Source organism: Rhinoraja longicauda, chromosome 31 (assembly GCF_053455715.1).
Source record: "Rhinoraja longicauda isolate Sanriku21f chromosome 31, sRhiLon1.1, whole genome shotgun sequence".
Classification (NCBI taxonomy): Eukaryota; Metazoa; Chordata; class Chondrichthyes; order Rajiformes; family Arhynchobatidae; genus Rhinoraja; species Rhinoraja longicauda.
Genome location: NC_135983.1, coordinates 15,982,513 through 16,009,664, shown reverse-complemented (window position 1 = coordinate 16,009,664; position 27,152 = coordinate 15,982,513). Strand labels below are relative to the sequence as shown.

The following is a 27,152-nucleotide window of genomic DNA, read 5'->3' as shown; positions in this document are numbered from 1 at the left end:
TTTCAAATTTGTGAGCTGTCTCATCGACAAGCATATTCAATCAAAGCTAAACGTGCACATTTTTATTAATGATTTTCCAAGCAAAATTGCAACATCCATGGAAATCAGGAAACACGAAGGAATCTTCTCCCCGGTCAAGGACTTTTATGATGGGGAGTTGGACCATAGCGTGATGCTAGCCTTATCATCATGCTGGCCTGCACTGGGAATGGAAATGGGTATTAAAGGTGGGACATCTTCATGCAGCTGTTGATGATGCGACCACACTTGGATTACTGTGTGCAGTTCTGGGCACTCAGCTGTAGGAAGGATGTCATTAAGTTGGAACGGGTGCAGAAGAGATCCACCGGGATGTTACCTGGGCCTGGGGGTTTGAGTTATAGGGAGAGATTGGATGATCTGTGACTTTTCTCTTTGGAGCATGGGAGACTGAGGGGGTGATGTTATTGTGACGTGCAAGATCATGAAGGCACGGGGAAAGTGAATGCTCAGTTTTGTTCCCCGGGGGGTTAAGGATTCTGAAACTAGAGGGCACAGGCATAAGGTGAGAGGGAAGATATCTAAGAGGGACCTCAGGGACAACCTTTTCCCTCAGGGAGTAGTCCATATCTAGAACGCCAAAGGAAGCTATAGAATCCAACAGCTATTCAAACACCAGTGCATTGAGCATAGATATATATCGCACCTTCATCGCAACAAAGATTACCACAGGGGTCTCAACTTCCACCTAGACACAAGAATCATTGGGGGGAATTTCTTGCCGGCGTCCATTGTATTTGCAGCAAATTCCATGTCAGTTCAGTGCCCCTCCCCTGGCCCAGCTTCAATGTCTTGGAGTAACTCAGCGGGTCATAGAAACATAGAAAATAGGTGCAGGAGTAAGCCATTCGGCCCTTCGAGCCTGCACCACCATTCAATATGATCATGGCTGATCATCCAGCTCAGTAACCTGTACCTGCCTTCTCTCCATACCCCCTGATCCCTTTAGCCACAAGGGCCACATCTAACTCCCTCTTAAATATAGCCAATGAACTGGCCTCAACTACCTTCTGTGGCAGAGAATTCCACAAACTCACCACTCTGTGTGAAAAAATGTTTTCTCATCTCGGTCCTAAAAGACTTCCCCCTTATCCTTAAGCTGTGACCCCTGGTTCTGGACTTCCCCAACATCGGGAACAATCTTCCCGCATCTAGCCTCTCCAACCCCTTAAGAATTATATATGTTTCTATAAGATCCCCCCTCAGTCTTCTAAATTCCAGCGAGTACAAGCCCAGTCTATCCAGTCTTTCTTCATATGAAAGTCCTGCCATCCCAGGGAACCTCTCCGTAGAGGAAGGATGGGTGACGTTTCAGGTCTGGACACTTCCTCTGGCCACGTCGCTGGCCTGCTTACCTGCGATTGCTTCTGCTGAATGAGTTGCAGCACCTCTTTGGTCAGCTGGTAATCCTTTGCTCTGGCGTCAGTGAAGACGTAGATGAAGGAGCTGGGGAGTGACACCTCCAGGGCTCTCTTTATGGCGCTCAGGCTCATCTCAGGGCAGTCGCCTCCACCCTGCAGGCAAGAACAATAACCTCAATCCCACTCACTGGCAAATGGCAACGCACACCACCACATCCAGGGACAGCTTCTTCCCAGCTGTTATCAGGCAACTGAATCATCCTGCCACAACCAGAGAGCCGTGCGGAACTACTATCCACCTCTTTGATGTTCTTCGGCATCACAAAATGCTGGAGTAACTCAGCGGGTCAGGCAGCATCTCTGGAGAGAAGGAATGGGTGACCTTTCGGGTCGAGACCTTTCTTCAGACTGATGTCGGGGTGGCGGGATGAAGAAAGGATATATTTGGAGACTGGAAGACAGAGGGAGAACTGGGAAGGGGAAGGGGAAGAGAGGGACAGAGGAACTATTCGGACTATCCGAATGTCCTTCGGGCTATGCTTGACCGGCCATTGCTGGCTTCACCTTGCACGAAACATTATTCCCTCATCATGTATCTCTGCACTGTAAATGAATTGATTGTAATCATGTATTGTCTTTCTGCTGACTGGGGAGCGCGCAACAAAAAGTTTGTCACTGTACCGTGGTACACGTGACAACACACTAAACTAAACTAGACATTTATCCAATTGGGTCGCTTTGGGTAAGCAAACCTAATTACCTGCGGGGCATCTGAGAGTAGGGGAAATCTGATTCACCTGATGCCAGGTATAACGTGCCTTTACTAAAGGATCCTAGGCACCCAGGAGGAACGATCTTAAACATTCCACGACACCACCCACTACCTCAGCAAAGATAGACACAAAGTGCTGGAGCAAAGAGGATGGGTGACGCTTCTGGTCTGGACCCTTCTTCAGGCCCGACCCGAAACGTTACCCATCCTTATTCTCCAGCGGTGCTGCGTGACCCACAGAGTTACTCCAGCACTTTGTGTCTATCTTCAGTATAAACCAGCATCTGCAGTTCCTTTCCGTACTATCTCAGCAAATCTGATTTGCTGAGAGAGTGGGTGACAGATGCAAGGGTCCTTGTCGTGGTTCATCCTGAGCAGCTGCGTAACAGAGGACTCTCTGATGGCACACACTCGGAGACTTGAAGACCATCAACTCAGTGAAAGACATTCTCGTTGGGTCTTCCTGCAGTGAAATGTGTGTCGGGGAATGTTGGCGACTGGCCCGCTCCAGACTGCAGGAGTAACGTGCTGAGGGACGCACTGAAGCCTGGTGCAGCCAACGCCAAGGCTCTGTGAGCAAGGACCACAGTCTGGAGTCTATCTGCTGCTGCACATTGAGGGGCAGTCTGGTGGGGATGCCCCTCATATGAGGGAAGGGATATCATCCCAGGGCACCACATGAGTGGCAAGGGTGTCATTTGTCAGGGAAAAGAGAAATGCACACACTACTGAGTACAATACTAGCAATATTAAAAGTAAAGGCACATCAAGAATGTATTAAGAGTTTTTCACAGCTTTTGTTTAGTATATATATATTGCATAATGAATAAGATTTATTCTTGAAATTTAAATAAGTACTAGACCAAGTGGACCCATTGGACCCAAACCTCTCCTGCATTGGTGCAGCACCCTCTCCTCTCCCCCTCCCCTCTCCCCCCATCCCTCCCCCTCCCCCCTCCCTCCACTCTCCTTCCTCCCATCCCCCCCTCCCCCCTCCTCCTCCCCTCCCCCTTCCCCTCCCCCCCACTCCATCCCCCCAACCCCCCCTTATCCTCCCTCCACCTCCCTCCTTGGGAGATAAAGTTTAAACTGTGAATAACTTAAAAAATGTAACACCAATTTCAATGAAACTTCTTCTATTAACACCAAAGGGATGACAGTGAGTAAGGTGGGCCTAAAATTGTCGCACTATCGCGTACCGTTTTGGTTGTGGTTCAGGAACAAACAAACAAACAAACGAGAGTTTTAGTATATAGATGATCGTCTATGGACTGTGTTTTAGGTTGCACTACAGACTATGGTTTTGCTTATATTATGGTCGTTAATTTATTGATTGCTGTGTATCTATCTTTGTGTTTTGCATTAATGGGCCTGTTAGGCTGCAGCAAGTAAAATATTCACTGTTGTATTGTTGGTACATGTACAATTAAACACTCTTGTTCGACTAATAACAGTAGCCTGAATGGATCAGCAGAGGCTAAAGTTTGAACCTGGCACCTCGTGGATGTGTGCGCAAGTGTGGAATATACATTAGCAATGCTCCCACAAGATGTGAGGTCGGTAAGATTTATTTCAGCTGTGAAAAATAATCCTGTGTTTGAGCGGGTCATTCTGCGGCCTTGCTGATGCTGGTGATCTCATGCTAAAGATTTACGCGGCTCCCAGAAAATCAATCAGGGCAAGGAGAGAGTAGGCACGGGGGGGAAACTCTACATATAACCCATCGTAAATCTTCACAACATTGCCCTGCTGCCTCGACCGTGTCACTATGTGCCTTCGATGCTGCCGAAGAGTTTAAATTGATAAAATATGCTTTATTTTATTTAAAGTTCAGTTTAATGTGCTTTTTTAAACTTTAGAGTGGTAATAACGATCCTAATAGATTCCTTATGTTTGAGTAAAGAGGCTGTGACATGAATATTATATGTAGCAGATCCACTCTTTCCCTAGACCCCGGGATTATTGCATGATCTTTGTCTTCTCCACCATCAAAGGCTCATCTTTCTCTTTCTTTGACCTCCACACTCGTTCAAGTCTTTGAAACTCCCTCTTTGATCAATCCTCTATTCTCCCTCCACTCCCACTGGATTTGTCAATGATTTCATCTGCACTCTCTGATGAACCCAGAACCATAGAGCTGTTCAGCCCTCTTGCCTCTCTTGTCCATGCAAAACAAGTTGGCATATTGGGCCAGTCCCATTTGCCTTCATTTGGCCCACAGCCCTCTAAACCCTTCCTAATCATATACCTGGCCAAATGTCTTTTAAAAGTCATAATTGTATCCGCTTCTATAGCTGCCTCTGGCAGCTTATTCCAGATACAGTCTACCCTACGAGTGTAAAAGTTGCCCCTGAGGTCCCTCTTAAATCTTCCTCTCTCACCTTCAGCTTTGCCCTCGAGTTTTCGAGTCCAATACCTGGGGGAAAAATGTTAACTGTTCACTTTATCGATGCCCGTCAAGATGGTGTACACTCAATAATGTCAACCCACAGCCTCTTACACTCCAAAGGAAAAAGCCCCAGCCTATCCAACTTCCTCCCACAACTCAAGCTCTGCAAGCCCAGGTAACATCCTGGTGAATCTCTTCTGCACCCTTTCCAAATTAATTGACTTCCTTTCTATTGCTGGGCGAGCAGAACTGCACTCGGTGTTCCAAATGTGTTCCCACAAATGACGTACATCTGCATCACGATCTCCCAACTCTCACACTCAACGTCCCCAGCCACATGGAACAGTACATGTGTAAAATCTAGAACATTATCTTCATTTTCAAAAACCCGCTCTTCTTCGTTAATTCAAAACACAAAGTCATAAACACAGGACAATCTACACCAAATCCAAAAGTAATCCAGGATGAACTTGCCACCACCATCAGGAAGAAGGTACGGGAGACAGAAAACCCTGACCTCCAGTTCAAGAACAGCTTCTTCTTAGCAACCATTCAGGCTCTTGAATACTGCACAACGCTAACCTCAGTAACTAAGATCATCTGCAGAGTACGTCTTTGGTTGCACCATGGACTTCAGTTTTGCACTTTTTGTTACCTAGTATTATGGTTATTAAGTTATTGTGTTATTTTATATTTATCTTTGTGTTATTGCGTTAATGTTGTGTAAAGTTGCAGCAAGTAAGAATTTCATTGTTTCATGGCCGCTACATGTAACAATTAAACTTTGGATCAGTATTGCACTCTTGACTTGATAATAAGGTGAATTAGAGGATGGAACTCATTGAGTGGTTGAAGCTAACTACAAAGAAGCACTTAAAAGGAATACAGCTGAGGGGGGAGTGAATGGCGGATGGGTGGAGTAAGTGACTGTCCGATGTGCCCTTGAAGTCTTCTTGAGCACTTCAACAGTGTCTGGGACCAAAGACCACATGGAAGTTCAGTCTGAAGAAGGGTCTCAACCCGAAACATCACCCATTCCTTCTCTCCAGAGATGCTGACGGACTCGCTGAGTTACTCCAGCGTTTTGTGTCTACCTTGGAAGTTCAAGGAGCAAGGTCCAGGTGGTTACAGTCGATTCTGGCTCCTGACCATCACTTGTGCACAATAAAACATATTACTAATAATGCTAAACATACTCTCCCTTCTCTAGATAACAGCTGGGATGCAGCAAACTCTTCACCCACACACTTTTTTAAGGGATATACTCTCCCCTTCCTTTCCACTGAACCTTTGCCAGGTACAAAGCTCCTGGCAGCTGACTGGACAACCAACATAATCTGCCTGTCCTGTGGTCCCATTATAATAAAAGTGGAGTCCTGCACTCTTGGTAATGATTCAACCATATGTTGAGAATTTATTGCAGACGAGGGGGTTGGGAGTCTATGTATAATAACAAAATTACTTTAAATGTTCCCTGTACAGGAAAACGCCAGTGGGAGCCAACCTGTAATGTTATTGCCCCGGCTTCTAAAACAAATGTACGACTCATCCTTCTGAAACAGAATAGGATTTCATGTAATGGTAATTGCTTAGCAGTTGGACTTTATTGCTCTTGCAGTTTGCTAGTCAGCGCACAAGTGAGCCCCTGTTGCGAAGGATGTGCAAAGCATTCCAGGGAGCCCGATCCCATCCCCATCCCCATCCCATCCCAGCTGCTCAGAAAAGGACAGGAAGGCCCTTCAGAGGGTCATCACGACGGCCCAGATCATCGGCTGCTCACTGCCCTCCCTGGAGCACCTGTTCAGCCTACGCTGCCCCAGTAGAGCAGGCAAAATAACAAAAGATCCATCCCACCCCGGCCACCGTCTGTTTGTTCATCTGCCCTCTGGTCGACGTTTCAGGTCGATCAAATCCCGAACAAACAGACTTAAGAACAGTTTTTACCCCAGGGCCATACGAGAACTGAACACTACCTTCTGCACTAGGCAACACTGTTAAAACTTTTGTACTTAATATAATTGTATTTATTTGTTTTTGCATTTATTGCATATATGTTTTTACGCACCGTCAGGATTGGCTATTTTTTAATTTCGTTGTACTCATTGCAATGACAATAAATGAATATTATTATTATTATTATTATTATTACATGCAGCAGGAGGCTTTCCCCTAACACCCCGTTACTTCCCTAGCAACAGGATCACTCAACACAGCACGGAGCAGGGTTCGAATCAGAGTCACAAAGTCATACAGTAACACAGCAATCAGCCAAAACATTATGGCCACCTGCTTAATATGCTGTTGGTCCTCCGTGTGCAGCCCCATACGCAGCAGGGTGCGATGCATTGTGTATTGTGGCACATTCCTCCCGTGATCACCATTAAAATTTTCCGTGACCTGTGCCAGTCGACCTTCATGTCGGTTCAGACCAGACGGGATAGCCTTCGTTGCCCTCGCGCATCGATGATCCTTGGGCACCCAACACCCTGTCTGTCGCCGGTTTGTGGTTTGTCCCTCCTCGGACCATTGTCGGTAGATACTCACCACTGCTGACCGGGAGCACCCCACAAGCCTTGCCGTTTCAGAGATGCTCTGACCCAGTCGTCTGGCCATAACAATATGGCCCTTGTCAAAGTCGCTCAGGTCTTTACTCCTGCCCATTACTCCTGCATCCAACACATCAACTTCAAGAACTGACTGTTCACTTGCTGCCTAATATATCCCACTCCATGACAGGTGCCATTGTAACAAGATAATCAATGTTATTCACTTCGCCTGTCAGTGGTCATAATGTTTTGGCTGATTGGTGTAAGGCTCAGAAACAAGGCCCTTTAACCCAACTCGTCCACACCGACCAAGATGCTCATCTCGTCCATGCTGGCCAAGATGCCGCACCTAAACTAGTCCCATTTGCCCACATTTGGCCCACATACCTCAGAACCTTTCCTATCCATGTACCTGACCAAATGTCTTTTAAATGTCAAAATTGTACCTGCCTCAACTACTTCCTCTGGCACCTTGTTCCATATACCCCCCACCTCATCCCACATACCCCCCTCATTCCATATACCCCCCACCTCGTCCCACATACCCCCCACCTCGTCCCATATACCCCCCACATCCCATATACCCCCTACCTCCTTCCAAATACCCCCCTCATTCCATATACCCCCACCTCATCCCATATACCCCCCCACCTCATCCCATATACCGCTACCTCATTCCATATACCCCCCTCGTCCCATATACCCCCCATCTCATCCCATAAACCCCCCACATCCCATATACTGCCACCTCATTCCATATACCCCCCTCATTCCATATACCCCCCCACCTCATCCCATATACCCCCATACCCACCTCATTTCATATACCCACCACCTCATTCCACATCCCCACCTCATTTCATATACCCACCACCCTTTGTGTGGACAGCTTGCCCCTTGAGTGCCTATTACGTCTTTCCCCTCTCACCTTAAACCTATGTCCTCTAGCTCTTGATTCCCCAACCCTGGAATAAAGACTTTTGCATTCACCCTGTCCATTCCCCTCGTGATTTTACAGTATACATCTCTGCAAGATCATGCCTCAGATCATATGGTCCAAGGAATAAAGACAATTCCTGCAACACTTAAAAGATATTTGGATAGGTATGTGGATAGGTCAGAGGAATGTGGGTAATAAATGCTTAAATGGGACATCTAGGTTGGCATGGACAAGTTGGGCCGAATGGCCTGTTTCCTTGCTGTATCACTCTATGACTCTTTTAAAAAATGATGATCCGGGCTCTTTAAATATCTTAGCACACAGGAGGAAATCTGAGCGTTCCACAGGAATCGTGTTGGGGGTCAAGGGTACCGAAAAAGAGGATTCCCATTGGAATATGGAGAGGGTCTCAGGTTCTTCCAGGACACCGGCAAAGCCTTAGCATCCTGCGGTCAATCATCCGGGAGAGGTTACCCAGCTTAACTCCCCACAGTCCCCAGGCTATGGCGGCTAGCAATAATTTATGATTACTCTAGGAGTTAAGATACTTCCCAATGGACAGAAGCAGCCCTCACACACAGACACTCACTGCTAACTGGCCTTGTGTAAACGCTGACCATCAGTGGCCACGGTGGCCTGTGAGAAACGTGCTTGATTGATCGGCAGTGGATGTCTGCATAAAGACTCTCCATTAAAGTAATCCCTGATATTCATTACTTTTAACTTCAACAAGACTCCAGTTCCACCCAGGACCCTCCCTCTGGCTTGATATCTCACCTCTAATCATTGTCAATTACTTCACCCATCTGCCAATCACCCCCATCACCTGTATCCACCACTTGCTAGGTTTTGTTTCCAACCCTCCACCCCCACCCTACGCCTTAATTTCCCGGCATTCCCCCCCCCCCCCCCCACACCATCAGTCTGAAAAAGGGTCCTGACCCGAAACATTGCCTGTCCATTGCCTTCTTCCAGCACTTTGCTTCCTCAAGATTCCAGCATTTGAAGCCTCTTGTGTCTCCATAGAAATTCCAGGTGTGGGGAATGCACAGCAACCGGAAAGAAAGGATGAGATGTAACGATGTGACCTCAATCATCAAAGGGGCCAGCAAGGTTAAATCTGTCTGAAGAGGACCCAAATCATCATCCGTCCATTCCCTTTGCAGATGCTGCCCGACCTGCTGAGTTGTTCCAGAACGATATGTTTTGTTTAGAGTCTGCCTTTGCGCCCTGCGATCTGAGTCCAGCACCAACACAGGTTGATAGCAGCAGGGTCATCACTACATACGGACAATGATCCTGGGTAGTGTCAACATTCCTGAAGGGCATGGGGCCAGACCACCAAGATGTCCTCCATCTCAGTGAAGCTGGCTGCCATGGTACAACAGTTGGGACCTGCGTCGTGCAGCGAAGAAGCAGACATTTGATCATGTGCAGAGAACCAGTCTCAATTTAATCGGGCATCGCCCGGCCTGGGACTGATTGATGGCAGCACTGTGTCCAACGTCCTACAGAGGCAACACCTCTCACTGTGACAAAGTGAGATTGCCAACCGGACAAAGGGATACAGCTGCAAACTCACTGACGCCGCTGCCGACTGTCAGTCTTTCTCCCTTTTATAAACGTCTAATGTGCGAAAGCAAGAATCCCAGATGTTTTAGGAATATGAATACCCCGCGTGTCAGACTTGGAAAAGTACATTCATTCCAGACACCTGAGGGAAAATCCAATTAATGAAGGCAGAAATGCTTTTGAGGAGAAGGTGTCCAAAACTCAAGAATCCTTGGGCCCCATCCCAGAATTTCCCTACACTTTTAATGTATTTTTACAGTTGTTTTGAATCTGCAATTCACAGTTGCACGGTTTTTGATTGGTAGAGTTTTGTTGGCAAGTTTTATCCATCTGGAACTTTATACTGGATTATTTTTCACCTGATGCACTGGGTTTAGATGGTAAGAGGGTTAATACGCTGGAATTCGACACATCGAATACTCTCTTGAACTTCAGCGGGTGCACAATAGAGAGCACATTGACTGACTCCATCACCTCCTGGTTCTGTAACTCAAACGCCCAGGAAGGAAGGAGACCACAGAGAGAGGATGACACTGCCCAGTCCATCACAGCCACTGACCTACCCACCACCGAAAGGATCTACAGGTGACGCTGCCTCAAAAAGGCAGCCAGCATCATCAAAAACCCACACCACCCTGGCCACGCTCCCATCTCGCTACTACCATAGCGGGTAGCAGGCACAGGAGCCTGAAAACGTGACCTATAGGTTCAATAGACAATAGACAATAGGTGCAGGAGTAGGTCATTCGGCCCTTCGAGCCAGCACCGCCATTCAATGTGATCATGGCTGATCATTCTCAATCAGTACCCTGTTCCTGCCTTCTCCCCGAACCCCCTGACTCCGCTATCCTTAAGAGCTCTATCTCTATTCAAGAATAGCTTCTTCCTAATAACCATCAAGCTCTTGAATACTGCGGAACATTAATCTCAGCAACTACGATCTCCTATGAACTGTGCCTTTGGTTGCCCTACGGGCTTCATTTTTACACTATTATGATTACCTAGTATTACTTATTAATTATTGTATTATTGGTGATTACATACTGTATTTATCCATGTGCTGTTGCATTAATGGGACTGTTAAGCTGCAGCAAGTCAATATTTAATATACTATTATCAATACATGTGACAATTAAACACTCTTGACTTTCTCTTGACGCGACTCAAAAGCAAGATGTTTAATTCCTTACTCTACCACGTTGATTTCATTTCAAAGTACTTCACGGCTTGTAAATATTTCAAAGGATTCTCAAATTGTGTGAGATGCAAGACCAGTGGTCTTCATTGAGAATATTATACTAATATTCAGTTTTCACAATGTCATCCTAATTATTGTGATGTGTTACAAAATTTGTGCTCCAATCCAAATTAATGGAAGATCTCAGAACTGAGTCAATCTATCCTTGAGAACATTTGAACTCAAGTACGGTCACGGTTCAAGAGGTTAAGGTCAAAGCATAAAAAAGCACAAAGTGCTGGAGGAGCTCAGCAGGTCAGGCAGCATCTGTGCTTCTGAAGAAGAGGCCCAACCCAAAGCATCATCTGTCCATTCCGTCCACTGGACACTGCCTGTCCCGCTGAGTTACTCCAGCACTTTATGTTTTGCTCAAGATTCCAGCATCTGCAGTCTCTTACATGTTCAAAGGTCAAAGCATGATCTGCACTCACCTGCACATATAGATCTTGGAGCTCCTTCTGGAATATCTTTGGATCTGAGGTGATGGTAACAGGGCCAATCTCTGCAAGAAAGCAAAGAACAACTCATCGCACCAAAGGCAGCAAAATATTAGAAAATATAGAAAATAGCTGGGCGGTCACGGTGGCGCAGCGGTAGAGTTGCTGCCTTACAGCGAATGCAGCGCCAGAGACCCGGGTTCGATCCCGACTACAGGTGCCGTCTGTACGGAGTTTGTACATTCTCTCCATGATCTGCATGGGTTTTCTCCGAGATCTTCGGTTTCCTCCCACACTCCAAAGACGTACAGGTTTGTAGGTTAATTAGCTCGGTAAACTAGTGTGCGTAGGATAGTGTTAATGTGTGGGGATCGTTGGGCGGCGCAGACCAGGTGGGCCGAAGGGCCAGTTTCCGCGCTGTGTCTCTAAAACTAAAACTAAAACTAAAAGATGCAGGAGGAGGCCATTTGGTGGTTTGTGTGGTCAAGGAGATAGGCAGAAGGCAATGTCAATGTTGGCAGCTACAACTGCACATTTCTGACACCTGGTAAAGAATGTTTCATAAACTTTGCCCGCCAACCAAAATACATAATTTAATTGGTGCTTTGGAGAGGATGTAGAAGAGGTGTACCTGATTGCTGTCTGGATTACAGGGTATTAGCTACAAGGAAAGGTTAGACAAACTTGCATTGTTTTCTCTGGAATGCAGGAGGTTGAGAGGAGGTCTGATAGATATAAGATTATGAGAGGCACAAATAGGGTAGACAGGCAGAATCTTTTATTCCCCCAAGGTAGAGATGTCGATGGTGAGAGGGCATAGCTTTAGGGTGAGAGGGGCAAAGGTTAAAGGAGATGTATTTGCGAGGCAGGTTTTTCAACTGAGAATCTGGAACGTGTGTCTGGAACACATTGCCGGGGTGGTGATGCAGGCAGACAGACACGAGAGTGGCATTTAAGAGGCTTTAAATCTCTACAAGAGAGCAAAGAACAACTCAGATAATTAATGTCAGAAACATCTGCAGCAGCAACGGAGAATGTTCCACGGAGCTCCGCTGGGCTGAATGACAAGACAGCTCTTTCTTTAACATAAGTCAGAAACAATAGTGCCATTTAAGGGGCTATTAGATAGGCATGCTGGTTTGCAGGGAATGAAGGGATATGGAACACATGAAGACAGAGGAGATTAGTTGAGCTTGGCACCACGTTGCACACAGACATTGTGGGCCGAGGAGCTCGTTCCTGTGCTGTTCTATGTTCTGTGTTCAGATGTGGACCTGACTTGATTCAGACTCCCTCCTTTACCAATCAGTGAGATGATTGGACCTGTCCGAGACACCCAACAAATCCATCAACAGAAATAAATGGAAATTTATATTTAGTATTTCCCGCGCTGAGATCGTGTTCTCGCCACTTCTTTATAGAAACTGGGCAAAGCCCTGATAGATGTTTACAGGCAGTCACATAAATTCCAATTGATGTGCCTCCTTGTAAAATTTTCCCATGCTGACTTCCTCCCCTCATTATCTTTACTAAAGGCCGAGTCATTCTGTGAAGAATGGCAGTTATCTGCACGCCCTGAGTCCACTTCCTATATTGCCCCAGCATTTGCCCAGGCACATTTGGAACCAGGCAAATTATTTTGATCTTCTATGGACTGTGACGTTGGTTGCACTACAGACTTTGGTTCTGCACTTTGCTGGATGCCTAGTATTATGGTTATTATTGTGTCATTGATCACTGCATCTTTATCTGTGTGTTATTGCACGTATGGGCTTGTTAAGATACAGCCAGCAAGAACTTTGTTATTCCGTTGCTGATACAAATGACAATTAAACACTCCTGACTCGTTTGTCTCTTGACATCTCCCACCCAGATTCTTGCACTCTTCTACGCAGTCGGAACATTTATATATTTGGCCAACATGCACACCGATGAAACGTGGGATGTAGATGGAGCACCAGCGGGAAACTACACACAGATAGCGGTGGGGTCAGGATTGAGCCACGGTCACTGCAGTGGTGAGCCAGGTGGACTGTTAAGCTGCAGCAAGTAAGAATTTCACTGTAGACACAAAATGCTGGAGTAACTCAGAGCGACAGGCAGCATCTCTGGAGAGAAGGAATGGGAAAGTCTGAAGTATGGTCTCGACCTGAAACCTCACCCACTCCTTCTCTCCAGAGATGCTGCCTGTCCCGCTGAGTTACTCCAGCATTTTGTGTCTGACCGATTTAAACCAGCATCTGCAGTTCTATCCTAAGAATTGCATTGTGCTGTTGCTTGTACACATGACAATCAAACACTCTTGTAAGGGGGGCCTTGTGTGTATGAAGGGACCACTGATGTTTTTAATGAGAGTTTTGGAAACCCAACCTGCAAGAGCTTAATGGAGGGCAGCAAATACCAAAGATACTGGAGGAGCAAGATGAACCACTCCGTCGAAATCACCTATACTGAAGTGTTGTACGCAAAGGAGCGTAACGGCCGCCATTTTAGGAGGCAAAACCCGCCGTCCGTTCTGCCTCAGTGTTTTGGGGGGAATAATATGTGTGATGATACCATTAAAATGCAGAATATATCTCATCTATCAATTCACAAATTTTTGTTATTTTTCTTTTTAAATGTTTCTGCAAGTTTCTGCCTACTAAAATGGCGCCATGACATACTACGGTTGCTAGGGTCGAGTGGTCTATCTTGCTCTGCTCTATTATCTTTGGCAAATACCAGCCATGAAGGGAGCTCTGGACACATCACCTGGTCAAGCATTTACTGACCATCAGGATTTCCAATTAATCAGAGAGTGGATTATCTGCTATACTGTATATATTTTACAGATATATATATTTACAGGAAAAGGCTCAGCCAGAAAGGGCAGTTACATTGGTTATTCGGGATAATATTTGTCATTTTGCCACAGGGACCGCTGACAAGAGAATCATGAACACCAATGATTTGCACACTAACACTAACATTCTCAACAAGTGCCTGCAAATGGGCACCAGGTGCTTCCATTCAATTAAGGAAAGGGAAAAAAATCACATCAAATGGAGAGACAGATAATACATCAAAGGTATTCTGTCTTGGGAGTGACTAAGCTGAAAGCCTTGGGGTGTTCAGGAGAAAAGAACAGCTGTGTGCTCCAAGATATAAATCCATCACCAACAGTTGTCACTCTATGTTTCTTTCGACTGGGGCCCTCTCCCTCTAAATTACAGAACTTCTTTCTTGACAAACAAGATTATTTTGAAAAAATAATAATCATTTGGAAGATAAGTCCGAAGAAGGGTCTCGACCCGAAACGCCACCCATTCCTTCTCCCTAGAGATGCTGCCTGTCCCGCTGAGTTACTCCAGCATTTTGTGTCTACCTTTGGTATAAACCAGCATCTGCAGTTCATTTTCATTACTAGCTCAAGGCGTCTTGGCACGGATGATTTGGCCGAAGGGTCTGTTGTGGGACTTCATGACTCTGGCCAAGTACCACGTTCTTTCTTAAATCGTGCAGGAGCACATTTGCACAGGATAAATGGTGATAAAGTGAACCTAGGAGCCCATCAGCCGATTTGCTTCTCCACACCATCAACAAGTTTCAAAGGTCACCCCGAGAAACCACCTGGCAAGAGGCTGGATGGAATGCAGTACACAGAAGGTTCTTCATCTAGTTCAAACGAAGCAAGGCTAGTAATAATTGATGGCAATGCCTACACAGGATATATAGTTAAGAGGTCCTACCACCGAATGTTTCAATGTGTAGGAAGGAACTGCTGGTTTACACCGAAGATAGACACCGAAAAAGCTGGAGTCACTCAATAAGTCAGGCAGCATCTCTGCAGAAAAGGAATAGGTGACTTTTTAGGTCGAAACCCTTTTTCACTGAGAGTCAGGGCAGAGTGAAACTAGAGGTATGAAACGGTACAAAGAACAAATGAATGAAAGGATGAAAAGAACATATGAAAGTCAGCAACTTTTGTTCTTTGCACCTTTTCATACCGCAAGTTTCCCTCTCCCCTGACTCTCAGTCTGAAAAAGGGTCTCGACCCAAAACGTTACCTATTCCTTTTCTCCAGAGATGCTGCCTGACCCGCTGAGTTACTCCAGCATTTTGTGTCTGCCCAATGTTTAAACATTGTTAATCAATTTACTTTGATGAAGAGAAGGAACATTTGCATTTCTGTAAGTCTCTTCACACCACAGAGTTCGTCCAGCACTTTGTTTTTCGCTTCAATCTTTGACAGCCCAGATTGTAATCTTCAAATCTCTGGTTTGGACTTGGATTGAGCCTCGGCCAACACTAATTTTAACTTAGGATGCAGAGAGCAAGCAAAATATTTAAAAATTAATAAATCAACTCAGTGGTGAGTACATTATCACCAGTTATCGCAGCCTGTTTAATATCTGGATAGATTTTATTGAGCTGTGGCATCTCTGTCAAGTCATCCCTCGTAAACCACACTCATTGACTTTTTCTGTAAACTTTACACTGTTGCTCTTACATAAGTGCTGGTCTGACTTCCTGGTTCAGGATTTTATTGCTGATCTTCCAACATCAGTATGAGAACAATGCGAAAGCTTGGGTTGCACGCAAAGTGGTTCTCCAAACTCAAATCTGACTTACAGTGAGATGGCGGATGGGCTGGGACGCATTCTATGAGGCGTGAGGAGGCTGAGGGGTGACTTTATTAACGTGCACAAGACTACGAGGGGCATGGATAAAGTGAACACCAACAGTCTTTTTCCCCATGGTAGAGGATTCTAAAATTGGAGGGCTGACGGTGAGAGTTGGGGGAAAGTATTCAGGGTAGTGGATACCTGGGATGTGCTGCCAGAGGCAGTTATAGAAGCAGATATATGGATGACCTTTAAAAGACATTTGGACAGACATACAGACAGGAATGGGATAAACACAGGCAAATGGCAGCAGCCCAGAATGCCAACTTTAAGGATAACCTTTCGTGTCCACGTTCCTGTCCAAATGCCTCTGAGTAGCTGTCCACAACCAGCTGGGAAGGAGGGTGAATTAAAGTCAAAAGCACGGAAAAGGGAAATGAGCAGATGGTCAGAATGATTAGATTGAAAGAGAAGATAAAAGGATGACTCGCGTTGACACAGCACCTTGCACTGTCATGCTCCAAAGGGCGTGCAGCCCAGAGCGTGAAGACTAGTGGAATTCAAAAAACTTGATAACTCAGTGAAGAAGTACAAGTACACGACCGCCCCGACGTGCAGCAGCAGCAGCAGCAGCAGCGGCGGCGGCGGCAGCGGCGGCAGCGGCGGCAGCAGCAGCAGCAGCAGCAGCAGTGGCAGCGGCAGCGTGTTCGCCCGCCCTGGATCGCGGGGCTTGGGTCGGCCCGATGCGGACCTTTCACCGTCCGGCGCGGCCTGGAACGTGGCAACGACAACAGCCTGACCGCGGGAGAAGACGGCAGGGGAAGAGAAAAGACGTTCTGGCCTTCCATCACAGTGAGGAGGGGACTGGAGGAGACTCACTGTGATGGATGTTTCTTTTTTTTTTGTGTTTTGTGTTGGTTCGGGTTGTGTAATTTGCTTATTTTATTGCTCTTATTGTTGGACTGTGGGTGACGAAATTTCATCCAAAAAAACTGTTTTTTGGATGACAAATAAAGATATCCTGAATCCTGAAGATGTGACATTTGTTAAATCTCCATTTACCGTCAGATGGAATGGGACTGCAGTTTCAATTGTTCCACCTGTCGGCCAGATAACTTGATATGGAACTTAAGATAGACATAAAATGCTGGAGTAACTCAGCAGGACAGGCAACATCTCTGGAGAGAAAGAATGGGTGACGTTTCAGGTGGAGACCATTCTTCAGACGACCCGAACGTCACCCATTCCTCCTCCCCAGAGATGCTGCCTGTCCCGCTGTTACTCCAGCATTTTGTGTCTATCTTCGGTTTAAACCAGCATCTGCAGTTCCTTCCCACACACTTGATATGGAACCTAGTTGTTATCACTTTGATCAAAAAGTCATTTACGCAGTTAATTACTGGACGTAACTTCTAAGTAATGCATTCAGAGGACAATTATGTGCAAACTCAGAAAATATCTAAAAAATGCATTGCTCTATGCCAATTATGTAAAGCAAATGAAGGAGTGGCTTTAATCAATTGCTAATTCTGTAGGTTCATTAAAACTCAATCCCCAAATTTTCAGCCAATTTGCTCATCACTTGCGTGTTTGTCAAACATTATTATTGGCCTGATGTGGTGCATTTATTTACCACAAAGACTTGATCAAATGGACCTCACAACGAGTTAACTCTCCTTTTCAAAAGTAACTAGGCAGATACCTGCTGATGGAAAATAGACACTGACCTCCCCACCATCAAAGACTGATCAAATGGATCTACTTGAGGCACTGCCTCAAAAAGGCAGCCAATATCATCGAAGACCCACACCACCTTGCCCATGCTCTCTTCTCACTACTATCATCGGGAAGAAGGTACAGGAACCTGAGAAACTTGACCTCCAGGTTAAAGAACAGCTTCTTCTCAACAACCATCTGAACACTGCAAAACACTAACCTCAGCAACTATGATGTTCCATGGACTTGGTTGTGGTTATCCAGAATTACTATTATGAATTTATTGAATTTGTTATTATTATACATTTATCTGTGTGTTATTATGTTAATGAGCCTGTTAAGTAGGAATTTCATTGTTCTGTTGCCAGTACATATATAACAATTAAGCAGTCTTGACACTTGAAATAGAGGAATGAGATATGTATCAAATACTTTAAAGAACAAAGGGAATCCAGTGCAGCTGAAATAATTATCAGCTGAGGGACGCAATCAGTCAGGATTGAATAACGTACAGTAGATTGTGTCAGATCCATATTCTTGAGATTTCACTCGATAACCTTGGGGCAATATTACCGAGTCCAAACAAGGATAAATCATCCCCTCTGGAGGGATGAAGACACACAAGGAGTTGAGGGCCAGCCCCTTTAAGTCATGTAACATGAACTCTGCGGAGAGGAAGGATTGGAGCTTCAGAATCTGCTGCTTCACTCACCGACGAGACCTCTCAGCTCAAATCAAAGCTTGTGGGTTTAAGCCCCACTCAATGTGGCAGTGAGAGAACGCTGCATTGTCTGAGGGGCAATACTTTGGAGATGCGGTACACCTACATGGTCAAGTCAAGTCAATTTTATTTGTCTAGCACATTTAAAAACAACCCACGTTGACCAAAGTGCTGTACATCAGTTCAGATACTAAGAAACGAACATACAATGGCACACAGACATAACAGCACATACATAAACAGTTCACAGCGCCCCCTCAGAGGGCCTCAAACGCTAGGGAGTAGAAATAGTGCTGTAGAGCACTGGGGAATTGATATGGAGTTGTGACCAATGTTTCTTTTCCATAGATGATAATTTTCTTTGGAAATTGACCTGAACTTAATATGTAGCTTTCAGCCCAATATTTTTCATTGTTTGGTTCAGTTAATTATTGCTATTTATTGCAGCAGATGAACAAGCCCTTCCACCAAATGGTTCCATGCCAACTAGTGAACACCCATTTACACAAGTCCCATCTCATCATACCATCGGGAAGAAGGTACAAGAGCCAGAAAACTGGGACCTCCAGGATCAAGAACAGCATGTTCCCGGCAACCATCATGCTCTGGAACACTTCACAACAATAAGCACAACTTTGAACGACAACGAACTGTGTTTTTGGTTGCACCATGGGATTTTTTTTTTGCACTAGTATTACTGGTATCAATTTATTGTATTATTGATTATTATATGTTTGTCTGTGTTTTAATGAATGAACTGGCCTGTTAAGCAGAATCAAGTAGGAATGCTGTTATTCTGTTGTCGGTACGTAACAGATTTAAACACTCGACCCTCTGGTCACTTGACAACTCCCCCCAGAATCTTGCACTCATTTACACATTGGAAACCGCACCTATAGTCAGGGTCGAGCCTGAGTCTCTGGCGCTGTAAGGCAGCAACTCTACCGCTGTGCCACTGTGCTGCCCTATCTCTCCAAATGTCTTTGAAACATCCTAATTATATCTGCTTCGATCATTTCTCTGGCAGCTCATTCAAAATACAGAATACCCGCTGTGTGAAAACATTGCTGCTAAGGTCCCTCCTAAATCTTCTCCAGACTCTCCAATGACTTCGCCAGACTCAAGTCATTAAAATCAGATTTCATCTTGTTTTTGGTGGTGCATGTTGCATTGAATGCTACTTTACCTGGCCATGCACCAACTCCACATCAAAGAGGCTTTGGTTGCACTGAAGCATTTGGAGATGTTTCACACAACATGGATGCAAGACATCCTTGCATCACCTGATCATGCACCCTCGCTCCAACCTTACCGTAGCTCATGGAGTCATACAGAAACAGGCCCATCAGCCAATACATCCATGTCGGTCAAGATGCCCCTTTTAAGCTCGTCGCACATGCCTGCATTTGGCCCAAATCCCTCTAAACATTTCCAATCTTTGTACCCGTCCAAATGTCCTTTAAATGTTGTCCTTTTTAGAAAGGAGGTGAGGAGGAACTTCTTTAGTCAGAGCGTAGTTATTCTGTGGAACTCATTGCCACAGAGGGCTGTGGAGGCCCAGTCAGTGGATATTTTTAAGGAAAAGATGAACAAATTATTGATTAGAACGGGTGTCAAGGATTATGGGGAGAAGGCAGGAAAATGGGATTAGGAGGCAGAGATCAGCCATGATTGAAAGACGGAGTAGACTCGATGGGCCGAATGGCCGAACTCTACACCTAAAACTTGTGTGAACTTGTGTTACCGTACTTACCCCAACTACTTCCTCCAGCAGCCTGATCCATGTACCCACCACCCTCCGTGTGCAAAACTTGCTCGTCAGGTTCCTATTTAATCTTTCCCCTCTCACTTTAAGCCTATGTTTTCTGGTTCTCAATTCCCCTCCTTTGGGCCTTAAAAGACCCTACATTCACCCTTTCTATTCCCCTCATGATTTTATACATCTCTGTACTCCAAGCAATAAAGTTCTGTCCAAGATTTCCCATCGTTTGGAGTGCCTGAAGTTAAGGTTTAATGAAGGAACTGGTGGCTCTCACAAAGATTGGGATCTCTAAAACTGATAATACTCCAACTGTTGGCACATACTGCTAGCAAGCTGTTGGGCTGAAGAGCTCGATATAAACATTTTACACATTCTCCCTATAAACAGTATACAGTATTGGTACTTGATAACATCAGTGTCAAGGTGACAGCACCTCTAGTGGTGTAACACTCCCTCAGTGCAGTGCTGAAGTGCTCAGCTAGATTCCCTGCCCTTCACTCTATGACTAAAATGAGGAGGAAATGTTGCCACTAACGCTGGGTTTTGTACCATCGCTGCTAACTCCCACGAGTTTCTGCCTTCGTAGGCGATTTAATTGCTTCCAGATCCCTCCGAAGAAATGTTATTAAGTAGCAATTTAAGATTACTCCAATTTTACATTTTAATTGCAAACAGTGAAGTTACTGTGGACTTGTGATGACAATTATCAGCAGCTCAGCAATGCACAGTGTTTGCTCTCAGACTTTTAACAACCCGTAAAAAAATGAAACAAGGGGGGGGGAGACTAAAAGACACTGATAAATTCACCAGCACCTGCTTTTCTGATCGTAGGAATGAATGCAAGCATTTTCGAATAACTCCCTTCTGTTAACCTTCGATCGCCCAGTGTCCTCATTCAAAGTTCACAGCCGTCCCGTGAGAATGCTCTTGCCCAAGAACCCCAGATAAGCAGACTTGCCAACAACTCTCTCATCTTCACCACCCCACCCCCACCCCCCCCCCCCCTTCCCCCAGCCCCCCACCCTCCCCCCCACCCCCCACGCTGGGGCAGTGAATGAGCCTGTTCATTTAAAACTCAAAACACAACCCGATTCCAACATCTGCTACACATTTCACTTTAAATGAAGTTGATCTAATTGAATTTAGAAGAATCCTGCTTTTTCTGTAATCTGATCCCATCTCAACACAGCCCTCACATTCACTCCATCATCTCTCAATCTATGCAGTTCTGTTCTCCGCATTTTCCACAATTCCCCAGGCCTTTTCAAATAATAACAATCCAGCCATGTTTTCTTTTCCATCGCTCCCTCTTCAAGGACCCTACGGCAGGCACAGGAGACTTGGAAGACTTCAGACTCCTTCCAGCACCCAGGTGCTCTCAGTCACGCAGCACACAAACACGGTGCTCTCCAACAGGAATAACCTCCCGCACAGTATCCGATGGGAAGACGGTGTGCACCAATTAACCAAATTCTTCCCTTCACTGATGGCAGAATGGAATTGCCTTGACTAAACATTGGCAGCCAACTTGGTATCAGTCGCAGCGTCAGAGTCTTACAGCACAGAAAGAGGCCCTTCGACCGAACTTGCCCATGCTGACCAAGGTGCCCCATCTATACTAATCCCACCTGCCTGCGTTTGACCCATATCCCTCTCCTGTCCTTGTACTGGCCCAAATGTCTTTCATTGGTTTACTCTTCATTGCTATTGCTTTACGCTTGTCATGTGCACCGAGACGCAGTGAAAAGCGTTTGTTTGCATGTTATCCAGTAAAATCATACCGTACACGCGTACATTCGTGCCAGACACAAGCACAACAGATAGTGCAAAGTGAAGAATGTCAGAGTGCAGAGTTTAGTGCTGCAGTAACAGAGAAAAATTCCAATGTACGTGAAGAGGTAGGTTGGAAGATCGGGACTACACGCTAAACTTATAGAAGGACCATTTAGTAGTCTGATAACAGCAGGGAAGAAGCTGTTCCTGAGTGTGGTGGTACATGCTTTAAAGTTTCTAGATCTTCTGCCCAGCAGGGGAGGGGAAAAGAGGGAATGACCGGGGTGGAATAGGTTCTTCATTATGTTGGCTGTTTTCCTGGTCTATTATGATGGATTGGGCAACATCTACGACTCTCTGCAATTGCCAGCATTCTTGGGCAGAGCTGTTCCCAAACCAAGCTGTGATGCAACCCAATAGTGTGTGCATAACAGAAGGAACGCATCCTCTCGGGTTTACACAGAAAGAAACTACAGTGAAAGAAGTTTCCGCTAGGAGTGATCTAGTGTGCACCATGACTTTTTGGCACGGACTGTTGAATAGTGGGAGTCAGGCTCCAGGAAGGAATGGTGCCCTGTTCATTCCGGCTCTTGGGAATGAGAGAGTCTCTCTATAGCTCATCCCAAAAATGCGCAAATGACCAAAACAGCTTTATTCCTTTTAGTGGAGACGCAAGAGACTGCAGACTCTGCAGTCTGGAGCAGCAAACAATCCTCTCTCCTGATGAAGGGTCTCAACCCAAAATAACGACTGTATCTTTCCACCCACAGAGTCTCCTCGACCCGCTGAGTTTCTCCTGCAGAATGTTTGTTATTCCTGACAATGTTGCATTAAGGTCCAGTTTGGTGATATCTTTTCATAAAAGCAATCCACATACAAGAGAAAATTGAGAAAGTAGAGATGTTTCTTTGGTGTGATTGCACGCTCATGATTGTTCCTCTGGACTGAGAAGTGGTTACTGCGACACTGGAGATCCTCTTCTCAATAGAATCGATTGTAATCATGTATTGTCTTTCCGCTGACTGGTTAGCACACAACAAAAGCCTTTCACAGTACCTCGGAACACGTGACAATAAACTAGACTCAAAACACAAAGAAATATTTCTTCAACCATGATCATTAACAGTCATAATAGGTGGTCAGCTAACTCACTGCTAATCGTGCTACCTTGGTTCAATTGCTGTCAACATAGAAACATAGACATCGCTGTTAACATTAGAAACATAGACGTAGAAACATAGAAAAAAGGTGCAGGGGTAGGCCATTTGGCCCTTCGAGACAGCACTGCCATTCAATATGATCATGGCTGACTTTTCCTCACATCCCTTGATTCCGTTAGCTCTAAGAGCTAAATCTTACTCTCTCTTGAAAATATCCAGTGAATTGGCCTCCACTGCCTTCTGTGGCAGAGAATGCCGCAGATTCATAACTCTCTGGGTCAAAAGATTTTTCCTCATCTCAGTCCTAAATGGCCTACCCCTTATTCTTAAACTGTGACCCTTGGTTCAGGACTCCCCCTAGATCCAAGATCCTCTCTCATCCTTCTAAATTCCAGTGAATACAAGCCCAGTCGACCCATTTTTTCATCAGAAATTGTTACACTTCCCTTCCAGTGCACTGCTTGTGTTCCGCAGAGCATTCTTAAACAAGCTCCAGATTCAAGTGGACGGTTTGTGGAAGCAAGTTACACTAAAGCAACCTGCCAATAACACAAGAGATCCCAATGCCATGCCCTTTAGGTTATAGATAAACCACTGTACAATTATTAAATCAACAATGGATCAACCAATACTTTCAGTGTCGACTTTCCTTCAGATTTCTGACTGGGAAGGAAATTTAATGCACATGAAAGCTACCACTCACCATCAACTGAGGATAATTTTCACCAACTTGTACATATTTACCTTTACCTCTGCAAAGGTATCTGTGCTATGACCACATTTCCCCCCAACTATAATCAATTATAACACACCATTCTGTAAATCTACCAATGAGATATTGTGCTCTGTACCATGGTTGGGAAATATCCAATTCGTCCAAAAAAAGAGCTGGAGGGACTCAGCGGGTCAGGCAGCATCTGTGGAAGCAAATGGATGGCCAACATTTCGGTTTGAGACCCTTCTTCAGACTGGTAATTTAGCTGGGGGAAATCTTTGGTCATGGTGTCACCCATGGTTGGACAATAGGTGGATATTGGGGAGGTCAAACGAGATAGTGGTTGGGTAAGGATCAATACACTGACATTTTTGGATAACGCTGTCAAAACCAGTGTCGAGATGAGAATTAGGAGTGGTGGGGGTTGAGTGAGTTTGAGGGACGTTAGGGGCGGAGTCAGTTCTATCCTACTCATGAAGGACAATTTACAGAAGCCAATTAGCCCACAAACTTGCATGTATTTGGGTGGTGAGGTTGTAGATGATCGTAGACAATGTCATAGGCTGCAGATACCTTGGAAGGATGAGGAGGGATAGATTGCTTGCAATCACACAAGATACCTTCAGCAGCACTGATCAGAATTTTCTCGTCTGTGGAACACCCTTAGTAAAGGGACTCAAACAAGAAACTTAGTGTGAGAGGACAGGAAGGGGGGAGGGGGGAGATGGAGACCATAACAGGCTAATCAACTTTGGGGAGGAAAGGGCGAGAGATATGGCTGTAAACGGAGGGTCAAAGGTTGCTCCCTTGGGGCAAGCTGCCAGCTGACTGCAGAGTGGAGTGGCAACAATCATTAACGGTATCAGTGAACACTGAGCACAGGATGGGAGTCCATGTGGATGGGTCGGGAGAGAGGGGGAAATGTCATTGACGGCACAAATTTCCAGATGGAGATCAGAGAGAAAAGAAGAAAGGCGTGAATTTGGATTTAGGGCTCGTTCAGCTTCTAATGCTGGTGCTGGCTGGAAATCACAGATAAACGCCAGCACAGGGCTACAAAATAAAAAGAACAGACACGGTTCCTGCTCACTATCAGGAGACCAGACGACTGAAGCAAGTTTGTTTCATTGCTCCCTCCCCCAGCCCCACCTCAGTTCAATCCTGTCATGACTTCAGCTGAAAGAAAACTCATGGTAGACAGCAAGAAGCAATCAGCTGAAACAATACCACTATAACACAACTTTAACAGGAGCCTTCACCCATCAATGGGAAGAATGAAACAATCCACTGACCACCCAAGATATTGTGATCCAGCTGATTTTTTTTTGCTATTATTGCAAATAAATTTGTACACTTTTTTGCTGCTGGGAAACAGGTCTCGTCTGCAATAAAACCAGTGATTGCTTGCACTCTGCCTCGATACAATTGAACAGGATAGGAGGGAGCTGATGGGACATGGAGCAAGTGTGCCAATCTCATCCAAGAACAAGGCACTCCAGTGGAGCGTCACCCTCCCCTGTACAGCCTTGATCTCTGCCATCCCCTTCACAATCATTCATTCATCCAAGCTCTCACATCCATCTCTCTCCCAGACCCTCTCCCTTCCACTTTCCCCACACAGACACTCCCTTAACTCCCTCTTCCCCCTTCAGGACCCACCTTTCCCTCCTCCCTCCACCCATCACCCACCTTTCCCTCTCTCTGTCTCCGTCACCCTTCCTCTCTCCATCGTCTCTCCTCCACCATCCTCAATCTTTCTCTCCCTTATCACTCCATCATCCCCATTCCCCGCACCGGTCTCCCCTTTTATGCACATCCATCCCTTCCACAAGCTCTCTCGCCTCCATCCCTCTCTCCATCACCCTCCCCCCTCCCTCCATCCTTCCTTCCTCTCCATCCCTCCATTCGTTCTCCTCTTCATCCCCATCTCCACCACTCTTCATCCCCTCCTCCATCTCTCTTCATCCCCATCTCCACCACTCTTCATCCCCTCCTCCATCTCTCTTCATCCCCTCCTCCATCTCTCTTCATCCTTCCCTCCATCACTCTTCATCCTTCCCTCCATCACTCTTCATCCTCTCCTCCATCTCTCTTCATCCTTCTCTCCATCTCTCTTCATCCCCCTCCTCCATCACTCTTCATCCTTCCCTCCATCACTCTCCATCCTTCCCTCCATCTCCCTCCCTCTCTCCATCCTTCCCTCCATCTCCACCAACCTCCATAAACCAGCATCTGCACTTCCTTCCCACACCCTCCACCAACCTCACTCCCCCTCCCCTCTCTCCATTCTCCCCTCCCCTCCATCACCCGGTCCCTGCCTCACCTGGGTCGTGGAAGGGCACCAGCACGAAGTTGCCCACGGGGGAGGCAGCCCTGGCCAGGGTGCTCCGGAGGATGGCGGCGGCCCCCTCGGTCACCTGCCGCAGGTCATCGTACATGGAGCCGGTCACATCGAAGACGAAGGCGAGGGTGGAGGCGGCCGGCTCTGCGGCCAGCGGCGGCAGCGAGCAGACGAGGGCCAGCAGGCAGAGAGGCAGAGCCATGAGGGAGAGGCAACTAACTCAGTGGCTGCTCATCGGTCCCGGGACGGTGGGGACAAACTCCCCCAAACTTCACAAACTTCCCAGCGCCCGCTGTCCCTGTCCCAGTCTGCACACACTGGGAGTGCAATCCCCTGTCCCAGTCTGCACACACTGGGAGTGCAATCCCCTGTCCCAGTCTGCACACACTGGGAGAGCAATCAGCTGCCCCTGTCCCTGCCCCTCTCTGCACACACTGGGAGAGCAATCCCCTGCCCCAGTCTGCACACACTGGGAGAGCAATCAGCTGCCCCTGTCCCAGTCTGCACACACAGGGAATGCAATCCTCTGTCCCAGTCTGCACACACAGGGAATGTAATCCTCTGTCCCAGTCTGCACACACAGGGAATGCAATCCTCTGCCCCTGTCCCTGCCCCTCTCTGCACACACTGGGAGAGCAATCCCCTGTCCCAGTCTGCACACACTGGGAGAGCAATCAGCTGCACTGCACGCTGGACAGGGAGGGTTCAAAAAGCGGACTGAAACCAGAGGCAAGAGGCACACGGAGGGAATGGGATGAAAGTAAAACCACGGGAATGTTGCAAAGCCGCAGGAAAGGAAAAAAGCGATCGGATGGCGGATTATTGGGGGCGGGGGAAAGGAAACGTCTTTTGCAGTGGGGAATTGTAGAAATTCAACGATAGATGTTCCTCTGAGGATTCATATTATCAGAGGTTTGTCTGACCCGGGCTGGAGTAAGAAGAAGTGGTGAGCCATTCGGCCCATCCAGGAGATTTCTGCACTCAACGAAAAGCCTCATTGAATTGAATTTACAATCTTTGCCCCACATCACTTTAGAGTCAAAAGTGTTTAGTGGTCACAGGTATCG

General features: G+C 46.2%; 1 protein-coding gene across 1 annotated transcript in view; it reads right to left on the bottom strand.

Annotated features, from left to right (window-relative positions):
* The window catches only part of LOC144608493 (hemicentin-1-like), a 259,005-nt gene extending 232,718 nt beyond the window's left edge, over nt 1-26,287 (bottom strand). Inside the window, 3 exon segments of the mRNA XM_078426331.1 lie at nt 1,395-1,553; nt 11,288-11,358; nt 26,068-26,287. Of these exon segments, the coding sequence (XP_078282457.1) occupies nt 1,395-1,553; nt 11,288-11,358; nt 26,068-26,287 (450 nt within the window).
* Nucleotides 26,288-27,152: the final 865 nt, after the last annotated feature.